Source organism: Symphalangus syndactylus, chromosome 6 (genome assembly GCF_028878055.3).
Source record: "Symphalangus syndactylus isolate Jambi chromosome 6, NHGRI_mSymSyn1-v2.1_pri, whole genome shotgun sequence".
In the NCBI taxonomy this organism is placed as follows: domain Eukaryota; kingdom Metazoa; phylum Chordata; class Mammalia; order Primates; family Hylobatidae; genus Symphalangus; species Symphalangus syndactylus.
Window position 1 is genome coordinate 132,074,801 of NC_072428.2, and position 12,581 is coordinate 132,087,381.

Consider the following 12,581-nt stretch of genomic DNA (forward strand, 5'->3'; position numbering starts at 1 on the left):
GATATTAAAGAACAGATTTGATATATGCAATGGAAACTTGCTGTATAGCATTTTTATGTTATAAGAAGGTGAGAGACTATAAAGGTGCCCCAAACATGGCCCTACCCTCAAACATTTATGAAGGGGCTGGAAAAATAGACTAACATTCTAACGTTAATGAATCAGTGCATTGGGAAATGGACTATGTTTGGTGCCCTGAAAGCAATGCTTCGAAAAATTTTTATTAAAAACAGAGTATTGCTAATTTTCACTTCACATGCTTCTTTCAGCTTATTGGGCGGCCAGCCCTTCCCTCCTACTGGGCGCTTGGATTTCACCTCAGTCGTTACGAATATGGAACCTTAGACAACATGAGGGAAGTCGTGGAGAGAAATCGCGCAGCACAGCTCCCTTATGTAAGCAAGGTTTTCAACAGTTCTCCAAAAGTAAAGAAATTCCCTCGAAGAGAAAGAACAACTGTTTATATTTTCTCTCCTTGAGTTTAATTGATTTATTTATTTGATAATGAAAGAAGTTTTAGATACTCAGAATACTAGACATTTTTTTTTGTTGGACCAATAATTTTTTCAAGGAACCATAGTTTTTTATAGTATGAAATAGACTGGGAGACCATAATTATGTGTTGGGAGGCAATCTGTTTTTGTCTCTATTTTTCTTATCATGTATTTTATTAGTAAACTTTTTTGTGCTTACTGTATTGACTACATTTTACAGGTGTTTTTATTTGGGTTTTCAAGGTATTTGTCTCTTTAGCTTGAATTGTAGCATTTTAATGCTTCTCGGTATGGATTTTCTTGCCTTACACATGTTCTTGGTTTGCTTTGACTCAAAAGTGTCATGGCAGGGACTTAACATAAAAGTTGTATCATATTTTTAGAAATTCCTCTAAGATTCTGGCGTAAGATTTCATGTCTAAATTCTTAGGTTCTTAGGTTTAGTGTCAGGTCATGAATGATGTAGATCCCCAGGCTCCCTACCTACGTTGTAACAGATATTTTAAAGAGGAATTGAGGAAGCGGAGTAGTTCTAGACCCCAGGAATTTAGTTCAAAATAATTATATTGCTGGAATAACCATGAGTCATCTGGGTTAGCATCATTTTTTTTCACAGATAGTAAATTGAGGCTATCATGGGGAAATACCATGACAAAGACCACATAGATAATTGATGACAGAACAAATACTGCATGACTACATGGCTGTGAAAAATAATACAAGTTTCAGGTCCATGTGTTTTTACATTGATATTTTGATTACTGTTAAATTGGGAATAAGCAAAATTTCCCTTTCTCTTTAGAGTGGTCATTTTGCAATTGAAGCCAAGCTTCAGTAGACATTTTTTAATTTGGCAGAAAGATAGTCCATAAATATGAAGTGTAAAAGAAAGTGCTGAATGGAATTGAGATTCAAAAAGCCTAGGAACACTGAGGAGATGGGGGAAGCAGAAAGTCAGGGCAGATAAAGACATTTGGGTGGATGAATGCACTCTCAGTTTGGCTGCGGGTCCCACTGCTCATTCTCCAGCATGAAATATCTTTATACATGTGGGGGTGGGTTGGAGGAGGGATAACAGAAAAAGTGGTAAAAGCACGACTGAGCCAAAGGACAATTAACATAGCCACCATAATAATGAACACTACAATGTGGTGAACTCTCGTGGCAGGCAGTGTGCTAGATGCCTTCTTTAGTTATCTCAGCAACTCCATTTTACTATTAGAACTCCATTGGCTGGGCGCGGTGGCTCATGCTTGTAATCCCAGCACTTGGGAGGCCGAGGCAGGCAGATCATGAGGTCAGGAGTTCGAGACCAGCCTGGGCAACACAGTGAAACCCCGTCTCTACTAAAAATACAAAAACAAAAAAAAATTAGCTGGGCGTGATGGCAGGTGCCTGTAATCCCAGCTATTTGGGAAGCTGAGACACGAGAATCACTTGAACCCGGGAGGTGGAGGTTGCAGTGAGCCGAGATTGTGCCACTGTATTCCAGCCTGGGCAACAGAGCTAGACAGTCTTGAGGGAAAAAAAAAAACAAAAACCTCCATTTAAGATTAGAAATCCCATTTAGTATTAGAAAACTAGAGGAACTAGTTTTCAAGCCCAGATCTCTAATATCATAGTGGCCATCTCTTTTTTTATGCCACTTTCCTTACATATAGATAGACATTTCCTGTTTAAGTGCTCCAGGAAATGAAAGAATTGGACTATTACTGCTGCCTAGTGGTGTGAGATGTGAGAGGGAGTGTTTAGACAGGGAACTGAACACTATTACCTGAGTTCAGTATACATGTCAAAATCTGGCACATTTAACTGAACAAAAGGATATAGTATGGACATGTAATAAAATATTTTTGTACTTTGAATGGCTAACTTTGAATGTACCTATGATATCGGGTACTATTGGGAGTGAAATTTAACAAGAGATGCAAAGGGAAAAGCTCAGTAGTCTCTAGAATAATCCTCTTCTCTCCCCTACTCTATTCCGTTGGAGCCAAACCTAGCTTGTAGAGAAGGGTACATTTTATTCTGGGCTTCACTGTGTTTATACAGGTAAAATTGGGATAGCATAAACAACAAAGATGTGGGGTAGAAGCGAAGTAACAAAATAAAACGTGGGGTAGTAAAATGAGGGAGATTTGGGAGAGAGACAGTCTCTTCCCTTCTTTATCTTGTGAATAGGGTGAAATTTAGGTCATTTCTTAGGTGGATATGTCTGATTGTCTTAGGGGTTTGTCATAATTGGTGTTGTTTGCTTGATTGATTTTTAATGCCAGAGTGCCAGGCAAGGATAGGATGATGCAGTTCACCTGATGGCAGGGATGGGGCCAAGCCCTAGGGAACCAACCGGTCATGTGTTTTTGAAATCACCATTGGAAAAGAAGTACTCAGATGCCAGGAACTGATTAAGAACTCTGTTTAGAGCCCAGAACAGAGTTGTTGTTTATCCTGAATAATAACAGTGAAAGTTTGATTTCGTTTTACCATGGAAATTCCTGGCACTAATTGTGGACTTTGTATATTCTTTCAGGATGTTCAGCATGCTGATATTGACTATATGGATGAGAGAAGGGACTTCACTTATGATCCAGTGGATTTTAAAGGCTTCCCTGAATTTGTCAACGAGTTACACAATAATGGGCAGAAGCTTGTCATCATTGTGGTATGTACTGCCCTCTTTCCCCCAAATTAGGTATTTGCTCCTCTGTATCATACACCCATCTCCCCTGCTTTCTCCCCGAGTTCCCAATCTCCTTTCAGTGCCTCCAGTTTCCAGCTAGTTCCTTCATTGTATTCTTCCTCTTTTTAGGATCCAGCCATCTCCAACAACTCTTCCTCAAGTAAACCTTATGGCCCATATGACAGGGGTTCAGATATGAAGATATGGGTGAATAGTTCAGATGGAGTGACTCCACTCATTGGGGAGGTAACTTAATGGGAAGGCTGGAGGCTGGTGGAGGGGCTGCATAGGGGTGTGTGAAATGTGTGTGTGTGTGTGTGTGTGTGTGCATGTAATTGTTTTATTGTATATTTTCAGTATATTTATATATGCTGGGGATAAATTCTCCTCTGCCCTTTCATGCCCAAGTGCATGCTGGCCATCCTAGCTTTTTGATTCCCTTCACGGCCAAGTAAGTCCCTTTAAACAACAGCTCACACACTGAGTGTCCACTTTCTCACCTCCCACACACTCTGCAGCTGACTGTGGTCTCCTTTCTTCCCCCATCACTTCCCTGACACTGCTCTGGCAAAAAGCAGTGAGGTTACTTTCTCACTGGTAAGTCCAGCGGAACTGTTTCATACCTCTTCCTACTCAATTTTCCTGCAGTATTTGACAAGTGTACCCACTTCTTTCTCAAATGTTTGTTTGTCCTTGTTTTTTCAGGAAGGTGTTATCTGCTTGTTCACTTCTAAGGCCTCTGATGACCTTTTCAGAGTATAGTGTCTGGGGGAAATTGGATAGCAAAGAAAGAGAGAAAAGTAAATGATGTTAGAATCCACAGCTTATAGTGGAGTAGCTGAAATTTACACAATGCTCTTCCCCCATTTACTATTCCCAGAATTAAGAACAAAGAAGTGTAGAGAGTAAAGATGACTAAGTTAGACAATGCCTTTTTCCACGAATTTTATTCATTAAGGACTTAAACATTTTTTGAAATGCATTTTTCTTCAAGTGACCCTGGCATTTATTTTAAGTATTCTGAGCACTGCACCTTCCTAACTAAAAAGGATGTGTTCCTGGGTACCTCGGTTGCTGTGATCATATTAGGAATTTCTTTGCAAAGTACTTTACTTTATTCTATGTTTGTTTAATTTACTCTTATCAGTGTTTTTCTTTTTCTCCTGAAGGTCTGGCCTGGACAAACTGTGTTTCCTGATTATACCAATCCCAACTGTGCTGTTTGGTGGACAAAGGAATTTGAGCTTTTTCACAATCAAGTGGAGTTTGATGGAATCTGGATTGTGAGTTGTTTACACTTGGATTATTAGGTGACAAATATTCAGATTGTGTATATCTGTATCTGTATCTTTGAGTCACGGAGCATAGGGAGAGGAGGAGGAGAAGAAAGGAAGTATAACAATCATTGTCAGTATTCACTATCTTACTATTTAAATAATCTTACTAAAACACATAGCTTAGAATAAAAGTCAAAATGTTAGACCTGAAAGGAAACTCAGAATTTTTTTTCCCAAGTCTAGCTTTTTTTTTTTTTTTTTTTTTTTTACAAAGGAATGAGCTGAAGTCAGAATAGGTCATGTACTCCTTACGTTGTTGCAAAGTATACAAATTGTTCAATTGCTAGTTGAAGACTCTTCCTTTTGGACATGTTGAACAAATTGATCAGAGCCAAAGTACTCAGGTGCATGAACAAACTATGCCTGTGGTAAAGAAAAATGTCTCATATGATGTCAGATGAAAGAAAGTAACCTAGCTGAGGGTTATCAAAATTTAGGGAGCTGCAGAGTTGAAACTTTTTCTAAGAGAACTGTAGAAAATTCAAACAATACAGAGAGTTAAAAAGATAAAAGCAAAAATCCTCTTAAATTATAGCAACCAAAGACATTTATTATCAATATGTTGGAATGCATCTTTCTAGACCTTTATGTGCTCTCTCTCTCCTTTTCTCTCCATATATATGTTTATATGTATTTATATGTATATGTATTTACAGTTATATTTAGATATATGGAAAAACGTATAAGTTGAAACATGTCATCATATAAATTGAAATTTTTTCACCTGATATGTTTGGGAATTGTTCATTTCCAGTGATTATAGACATACTATTTGAAGAGAGGTTAAGAACCTTCTTCATGAAGCCTTCAGTGGGTAGACAAGACAAGAATACCTGCTCTATTCCATTTATATAAATACCCCTTTAAAATATCTGGAATAATTAATCTGATTAATTAAAAAAAGACACCATCACTACATCATAAGATAGCATGTTGCTTTTTCTTAATAGTTTTTGCTCTTTGTCTTATAGGATATGAATGAAGTCTCCAACTTTGTTGATGGTTCGGTCTCAGGATGTTCCACAAACAACCTAAATAATCCCCCATTCACTCCCAGTAAGTCTTGGTGGTCAGCAGATTAAAGTAGCCGTATGTATTTCATATTATAAATTCATAAGGACAGATCTGAAAAATCTGGCAAGTGAATTTGTTCATAAGTGTGCATAGAAAAAGAAATATGTGGGTAATATATAAGGAAAACTGTGAAGGAAAATAAAAACACGCTATGCTTTCCTAAAAGATGCACAAATTCAAAAGGGGCAATCTAGTACTTCTACTTATAGTCAAAGCTACTTCTAGGGAAGATCTAGAGAGGATAAAGTGTAGAGGCCAGAGGCTAGTGGTAAGTTTATGTCATTCTCAGGTATGCACCCACAGGCCAGGGTTTACCAGAGAGACACCAGGTAACCAGCCTTGGTCATCAGGTGAGGGTTATGTCTGATGTGTCCACAGTGTGAAGAACTGAGTCACAGGATGAAAAGACAGAACTCATGACCTGGGAGGTCAAAGTCAGTAAACGTGATGATACTCAGCTTTGATTGAACTTTGGACAACACTATCTCTCAGGATGTGGCCTTGGCATCATATCATCAGCCATAGTTGAAGAATGCTAGAGGTTCAAGGACATATTATATCTTGATTGAGAAAGGAAAAAACTGCTAAGATGATAATAACTTATGAAGGCTTCAATATGGTGGGAGGAGAGGAAATTGGGACAGGTAGGTTATAATCAAATGCTGAGGGGCTTGGATGAGAGGCTAAACAGTTCATATTTTATTCTTTTGGTGTTAGAAGCTACTTATCTTTTAGTAAGAGAGAAGCATCGTAGTCAGATGGTTTTGGAAATATGAACCTGGCATTAATATATAGTGTGAACTAGAAATAGATACATAGGAGGTAAATAAGACATGACAAAGCTACTGCAATGGTTAAGATCCACAGATGATGTGGATCTCAACCAGAGTGGTGCAATGGGAGCAGAGATGAATAGATGAATACAGGAGAGATTGGAAATCATTCTCTACAATATGTGATCAGGGGACAGAAGGAGTCAGAAATTAATTTACACTTTCATTCAGTATTTCCATTCTTGGACCACTTAACTTAGCTGAGTTTGGAGAATTCAGATTGAACCTCAGGCCTGAATGAATCTTCTTACTTCCAAGTGTCTGCCTCTAATCACATGAGAGCTCCAGTGGGAGGATGTGTGTGGGTCAGCAGAATTCATTTCTATATCAGAGGAACTACTCCAAGTGGATAGCATTCTAATAGTAAGGGAGCAGTGTGACTGTTTACAGGATGCCCACAAAAGTGCCTGCCCAGGGGGCTGTCATTTCGAATTGTGTGATAGTCGAGGAGCAGGAAATGTGCAACTTAGGCTCTCACTGATCGATCCTGCTATTGTTTCAGGAATCCTGGATGGGCACCTGTTCTGCAAGACTCTCTGTATGGATGCAGTGCAGCACTGGGGCAAGCAATATGACGTTCACAATCTGTATGGCTACTCCATGGCGGTCGCTACAGCAGAGTAAGGCCACTATGGCTAGGACCTGCTAATTATTGAATATAAAGAATATATATATATATATATATATATGTATGTTTTTAATTCTTGGAGATTATGGGGCTAATGCATAAAATTTCTTTCATTTTTTTAATATATTGAAGAATTTTTTTTTTTTTTTGAGACAGAGTCTTGCTCTGTCGCCCAGGCTGGAGTGCAGTGGCGCGATCTCGGCTCACTGCAAGCTCCGCCTTCTGGGTTCACGCCATTCTCCTGCCTCAGCCTCTCCGAGTAGCTAGGACTACAGGCGCCCGCCACCACGCCCGGCTAATTTTTTGTATTTTTAGTAGAGACGGGGTTTCACCGTGGTCTCGATCTCCTGGCCTCATGATCTGCCTGCCTCGGCCTCCCAAAGTGCTGGGATTACAAGCGTGAGCCACCGCGCCCGGCCAGAATTTTTTTTATTGTACTTTAATTTTTAGGGTACATGTGCACAATGTGCAGGTTTGTTACATATGTATCCATGTGCCATGTTGGTATGCTGCACCCATTAACTTGTCATTTAGCATTAGGTGTATCTCCTAATGCTATCCCTCCCCCCTCCCCCTACCCCACAACAGTCCCCGGAGTGTGATGTTCCCCTTCCTGTGTCCATGTGTTCTCATTGTTCAATTCCCACCTATGAGTGAGAACATGCGGTGTTTGGTTTTTTGACCTTGCGATAGTTTACTGAGAATGATGTTTTCCAGTTTCATCCATGTCCCTACAAAGGATATGAACTCATCATTTTTTATGGCTGCATAGTATTCCATGGTGTATATGTGCCACATTTTCTTAATCCAGTCTATCGTTGTTGGACATTTGGGTTGGTTCCAACTCTTTGCTATTGTGAATAGTGCCACAATAAACATACGTGTGCATGTGTCTTTATAGCAGCGTGATTTATAGTCCTTTGGGTATATACCCAGTAATAGGATGGCAGGGTCAAATGGTATTTCTAGTTCTAGATCCCTGAGGAATCGCCACACTGACTTCCACAATGGTTGAACTAGTTTACAGTCCCACCAACAGTATAAAAGTGTTCCTATTTCTCCACATCCTCTCCAGCACCTGTTGTTTCCTGACTTTTTAATGATGGCCATTCTAACTGGTGTGAGATGGTATCTCATTGTGGTTTTGATTTGCATTTCTCTGATGGCCAGTGATGATGAGCATTTTTTCATGTGTTTTTTGGCTGCATAAATGTCTTCTTTTGAGAAGTGTCTGTTCATGTCCTTCGCCCACTTTTTGATGGGGTTGTTTGTTTTTTTCTTGTAAATTTGTTTGAGTTCATTGTGGATTCTGGATATTAGCCCTTTGTCAGATGAGTAGGTTGTGAAAATTTTCTCCCATTCTGTAGGTTGCCTGTTCACTCTGATGGTAGTTTCTTTTGCTGTGCAGAAGCTCTTTAGTTTAATTAGATCTCATTTGTCAATTTTGGCTTTTGTTGCTGTTGCTTTTGGTGTTTTAGACATGAAGTCCTTGCCCATGCCTATGTCCTGAATGGTAATGCCTAGGTTTTCTTCTAGGGTTTTTATGGTTTTAGGTCTAACATGTAAGTCTTTAATCCATCTTGAATTAATTTTTGTATAAGGTGTAAAGAAGGGATCCAGTTTCAGCTTTCTACATATGGCTAGCCAGTTTTCCCAGTACCATTTATTAAATAGGGAATCCTTTCCCCATTGCTTGTTTTTGTCAGGTTTGTCAAAGATCAGATAGTTGTAGATCTGTGGCGTTATTTCTGAGGGCTCTATTCTGTTCCATTGATCTATATTTCTGTTTTGGTACCAGTACCATGATGTTTTGGTTACTGTAGCCTTGTAGTATAGTTTGAAGTCAGGTAGCATGATGCCTCCAGCTTTGTTCTTTTGGGTTAGGATTGACTTGGCGATGTGGGCTCTTTTTTGATTCCATATGATCTTTAAAGTAGTTTTTTCCAATTCTGTGAAGAGTCATTGGTAGCTTGATGGGGATGGCATTGAATCTATAAATTACCTTGGGCGGTATGGCCATTTTCACGATATTGATTCTTCCAACCCATGAGCATGGAATGTTCTTCCATTTGTTTGTATCCTCTCTTATTGCATTGAGCAGTGGTTTGTAGTTCTCCTTGAAAAGGTCCTTCATGTCCCTTGTAAGTTGGATTCCTAGGTATTTTATTCTCTTTGAAGCAATTGTGAATGGGAGTTCATTCATGATTTGGCTCTCTGTTTGTCTGTTATTGGTGTATAAGAATGCTTGTGATTTTTGTACATTGATTTTGTATTCTAAGACTTTGTTGAAGTTGCTTATCAGCTTAAGGAGATTTTGGGCTGAGACGATGGGGTTTTCTAGATATACAATCATGTCATCTGCAAACAGGGACAATTTGACTTCCTCTTTTCCTAATTGAATACCCTTTATTTCCTTCTCCTGCCTAATTGCCCTGGCCAGAGCTTCCAACACTATGCTGAATAGGAGTGGTGAGAGAGGGCATCTCTGTCTTGTGCCAGTTTTCAAAGGGAATGCTTCCAGTTTTTGCCCATTCAGTATGGTATTGGCTGTGGGTTTGTCTTAGATAGCTCTTATTATTTTGAGATATATCCCATCAATACCTAATTTATTGAGAGTTTTTAGCATGAAGGGTTGTTGAATTTTGTCAAAGGCCTTTTCTGCATCTATTGAGATAATCGTGTGGTTTTTGTCTTTGGTTCTGTTTATATGCTGGATTACATTTATTGATTTGTGTATGTTGAACCAGCCTTGCATTCGAGGGATGAAGCCCACTTGATCATGGTGTATAAGCTTTTTGATGTGGTGCTGGATTTGGTTTGCCAGTATTTTATTGAGGATTTTTGCATCAACGTTCATCAAGGATATTGGTCTAAAATTCTCTTTTTTGGTTGTGTCTCTACCCGGCTTTGGTATCAGGATGATGCTGGCCTCATAAAATGAGTTAGGGAGGATTCCCTCTTTTTCTGTTGATTGGAATAGTTTCAGAAGGAATGGTACCAGTTCCTCCTTGTACCACTGATAGAATTCGGCTGTGAATCCATCTGGTCCTGGACTCTTTTTGGTTGGTAAGCTATTGATTATTGCCACAATTTCAGAGCCTGTTATTGGTCTATTCAGAGATTCAACTTCTTCCTGGTTTAGTCTTGGGAGGGTGTATGTGTCGAGGAATTTATCCATTTCTTCTAGATTTTCTAGTTTATTTGCGTAGAGGTGTTTGTAGTATTCTCTGATGGTAGATTGTATTTCTGTGGGATCGATGGTGATACCCCCTTTGTCATTTTTTATTGCGTCTATTTGATTCTTCTCTCTTTTCTTCTTTATTATTCTTGCTAGCGGTCTATCAATTTTGTTGATCTTTTCAAAAAACCAGCTCCTGGATTCATTAATTTTTGAAGGGTTGTTTGTGTCTCTATTTCCTTCAGTTCTGCTCTGATTTTAGTTACTTCTTGCCTTCTGCTAGCTTTTGAATGTGTTTGCTCTTGCTTTTCTAGTTCTTTTAATTGTGATGTTAGGGTGTCAATTTTGGATCTTTCCTGCTTTCTCTTGTGGGAATTTAGTGCTATAAATTTCCCTCTACACACTGGTTTGAATGTGTCCCAGAGATTCTGGTATGTCGTGTCTTTGTTCTCGTTGGTTTCAAAGAACATCTTTATTTCCGCCTTCATTTCATTATGTACCCAGTAGTCATTCAGGAGCAGGTTGTTCAGTTTCCATGTAGTTGAGCAGTTTTGAGTGAGTTTCTTAATCCTGAGTTCTAGTTTGATTGCACTATGGTCTGAGAGACAGTTTGTTATAATTTCTGTTCTTTTACATTTGCTGAGGAGAGCTTTACTTCCAACTATGTGGTCAATTTTGGAATAGGTGTGGTGTAGCGCTGAAAAGAATGTATATTCTGTTGATTTGGGGTGGAGAGTTCTGTAGATGTCTATTAGGTCTGCTTGGTGCAGAGCTGAGTTCAATTCCTGGGTATCCTTGTTAACTTACTGTCTCGTTGATCTGTCTAATGTTGACAGTGGGGTGTTAAAGTCTCCCATTATTATTGTGTGGGAGTCTAAGTCTCTTTGTAGGTCACTCAGGACTTGCTTTATGAATCTGGGTGCTCCTGTATTGGGTGCATATATATTTAGGATAGTTAGCTCTTCTTGTTGAATTGATCCCTTTACCATTATGTAATGGCCTTCTTTGTCTCTTTTGATCTTTGTTGGTTTAAAGTCTGTTTTATCAGAGACTAGGATTGCAACCCCTGCCTTTTTTTGTTTTCCATTTGCTTGGTAGATCCTCCTCCATCCTTTTATTTTGAGCCTATGTGTGTCTCTCAACGTGAAATGGGTTTCCTGAATACAGCACACTGATGGGTCTTGACTCTTTATCCAATTTGCCAGTCTGTGTCTTTTAGTTGGAGCACTTAGTCCATTTACATTTAAAGTTAATATTGTTATGTGTGAATTTGATCCTGTCATTATGATGTTAGCTGGTTATTTTGCTCGTTAGTTGATGCAGTTTCTTCCTAGCCTCGATGGTCTTTACAATTTGGCATAATTTTGCAGTGGCTGGTACCGGTTGCTCCTTTCCATGTTTAGTGCTTCCTTCAGGAGCTCTTTTAGGGAAGGCCTGGTGGTGACAAAATCTCTCGGCATTTGCTTGTCTGTAAAGTATTTTATTTCTCCTTCACTTATGAAGCTTAGTTTGGCTGGATATGAAATTCTGAGTTGAAAATTCTTTTCTGTAAGAATGTTGAATATTGGCCCCCACTCTCTTCTGGCTTGTAGAGTTTCTGCCGAGAGATCTGCTGTTAGTCTGATGGGCTTCCCTTTGTGGGTAACCTGACCTTTCTCTCTGGTTGCTCTTAACATTTTTTCCTTCATTTCAACTTTGGTAAATCTGACAATTATGTGTCTTGGAGCTGCTCTTCTTGAGGAGTATCTTTGTGGTGTTCTCTGTATTTCCTGAATGTGAATGTTGGCCTGCCTTGCTAGATTGGGGAAGTTCTCCTGGATAATATCCTGCAGAGTGTTTTCCAACTTGGTTCCATTCTCCCCGTCACTTTCAGGTACACCAATCAGACGTAGATTTGGTGTTTTCACATAGTCCCATATTTCTTGGAGGCTTTGTTCATTTCTTTTTATTCTTTTTTCTCTAAACTTCCCTTCTCACTTCATTTCATTCATTTCATCTTCCATTGCTGATACCCTTTCTCCCAGTTGATTGCATTGGCTCCTGAGACTTCTGCATTCTTCACATAGTTCTCAAGCCTTGGCTTTCAGCTCCATCAGCTCCTTTAAGCACTTCTCTGTATTGGTTATTCTAGTTATACATTTGTCTAATTCTTTTTCAAAGTTTTTAACTTCTTTGCCTCTGGCTTGAATTTCCTCCTGTAGCTCAGAGTAGTTTGATCGTCTGAAGCCTTCTTCTTTCAGCTCGTCGAAGTCATTCTCCGTCCAGCTTTGTTCCGTTGCTGGTGAGGATCTGCGTTCCTTTGCAAGAGGAGAGGCACTCTGCTTTTTAGAGTTTCCAGTTTTTCTGCTCTGGTTTTT

At 39.2% G+C, this 12,581-nt stretch overlaps 1 protein-coding gene across 1 annotated transcript in view; it reads left to right on the forward strand.

Moving 5' to 3' along the window:
- The window catches only part of MGAM (maltase-glucoamylase), a 239,787-nt gene that overhangs the window by 157,881 nt on the left and 69,325 nt on the right, over positions 1-12,581 (forward strand). The window contains exons 13-18 of the mRNA XM_055284278.2: positions 270-395; positions 3,025-3,156; positions 3,304-3,420; positions 4,344-4,457; positions 5,483-5,567; positions 6,921-7,038. Of these exons, the coding sequence (XP_055140253.1) occupies positions 270-395; positions 3,025-3,156; positions 3,304-3,420; positions 4,344-4,457; positions 5,483-5,567; positions 6,921-7,038 (692 nt within the window). The remainder of the gene's footprint in view (positions 1-269; positions 396-3,024; positions 3,157-3,303; positions 3,421-4,343; positions 4,458-5,482; positions 5,568-6,920; positions 7,039-12,581) is intronic.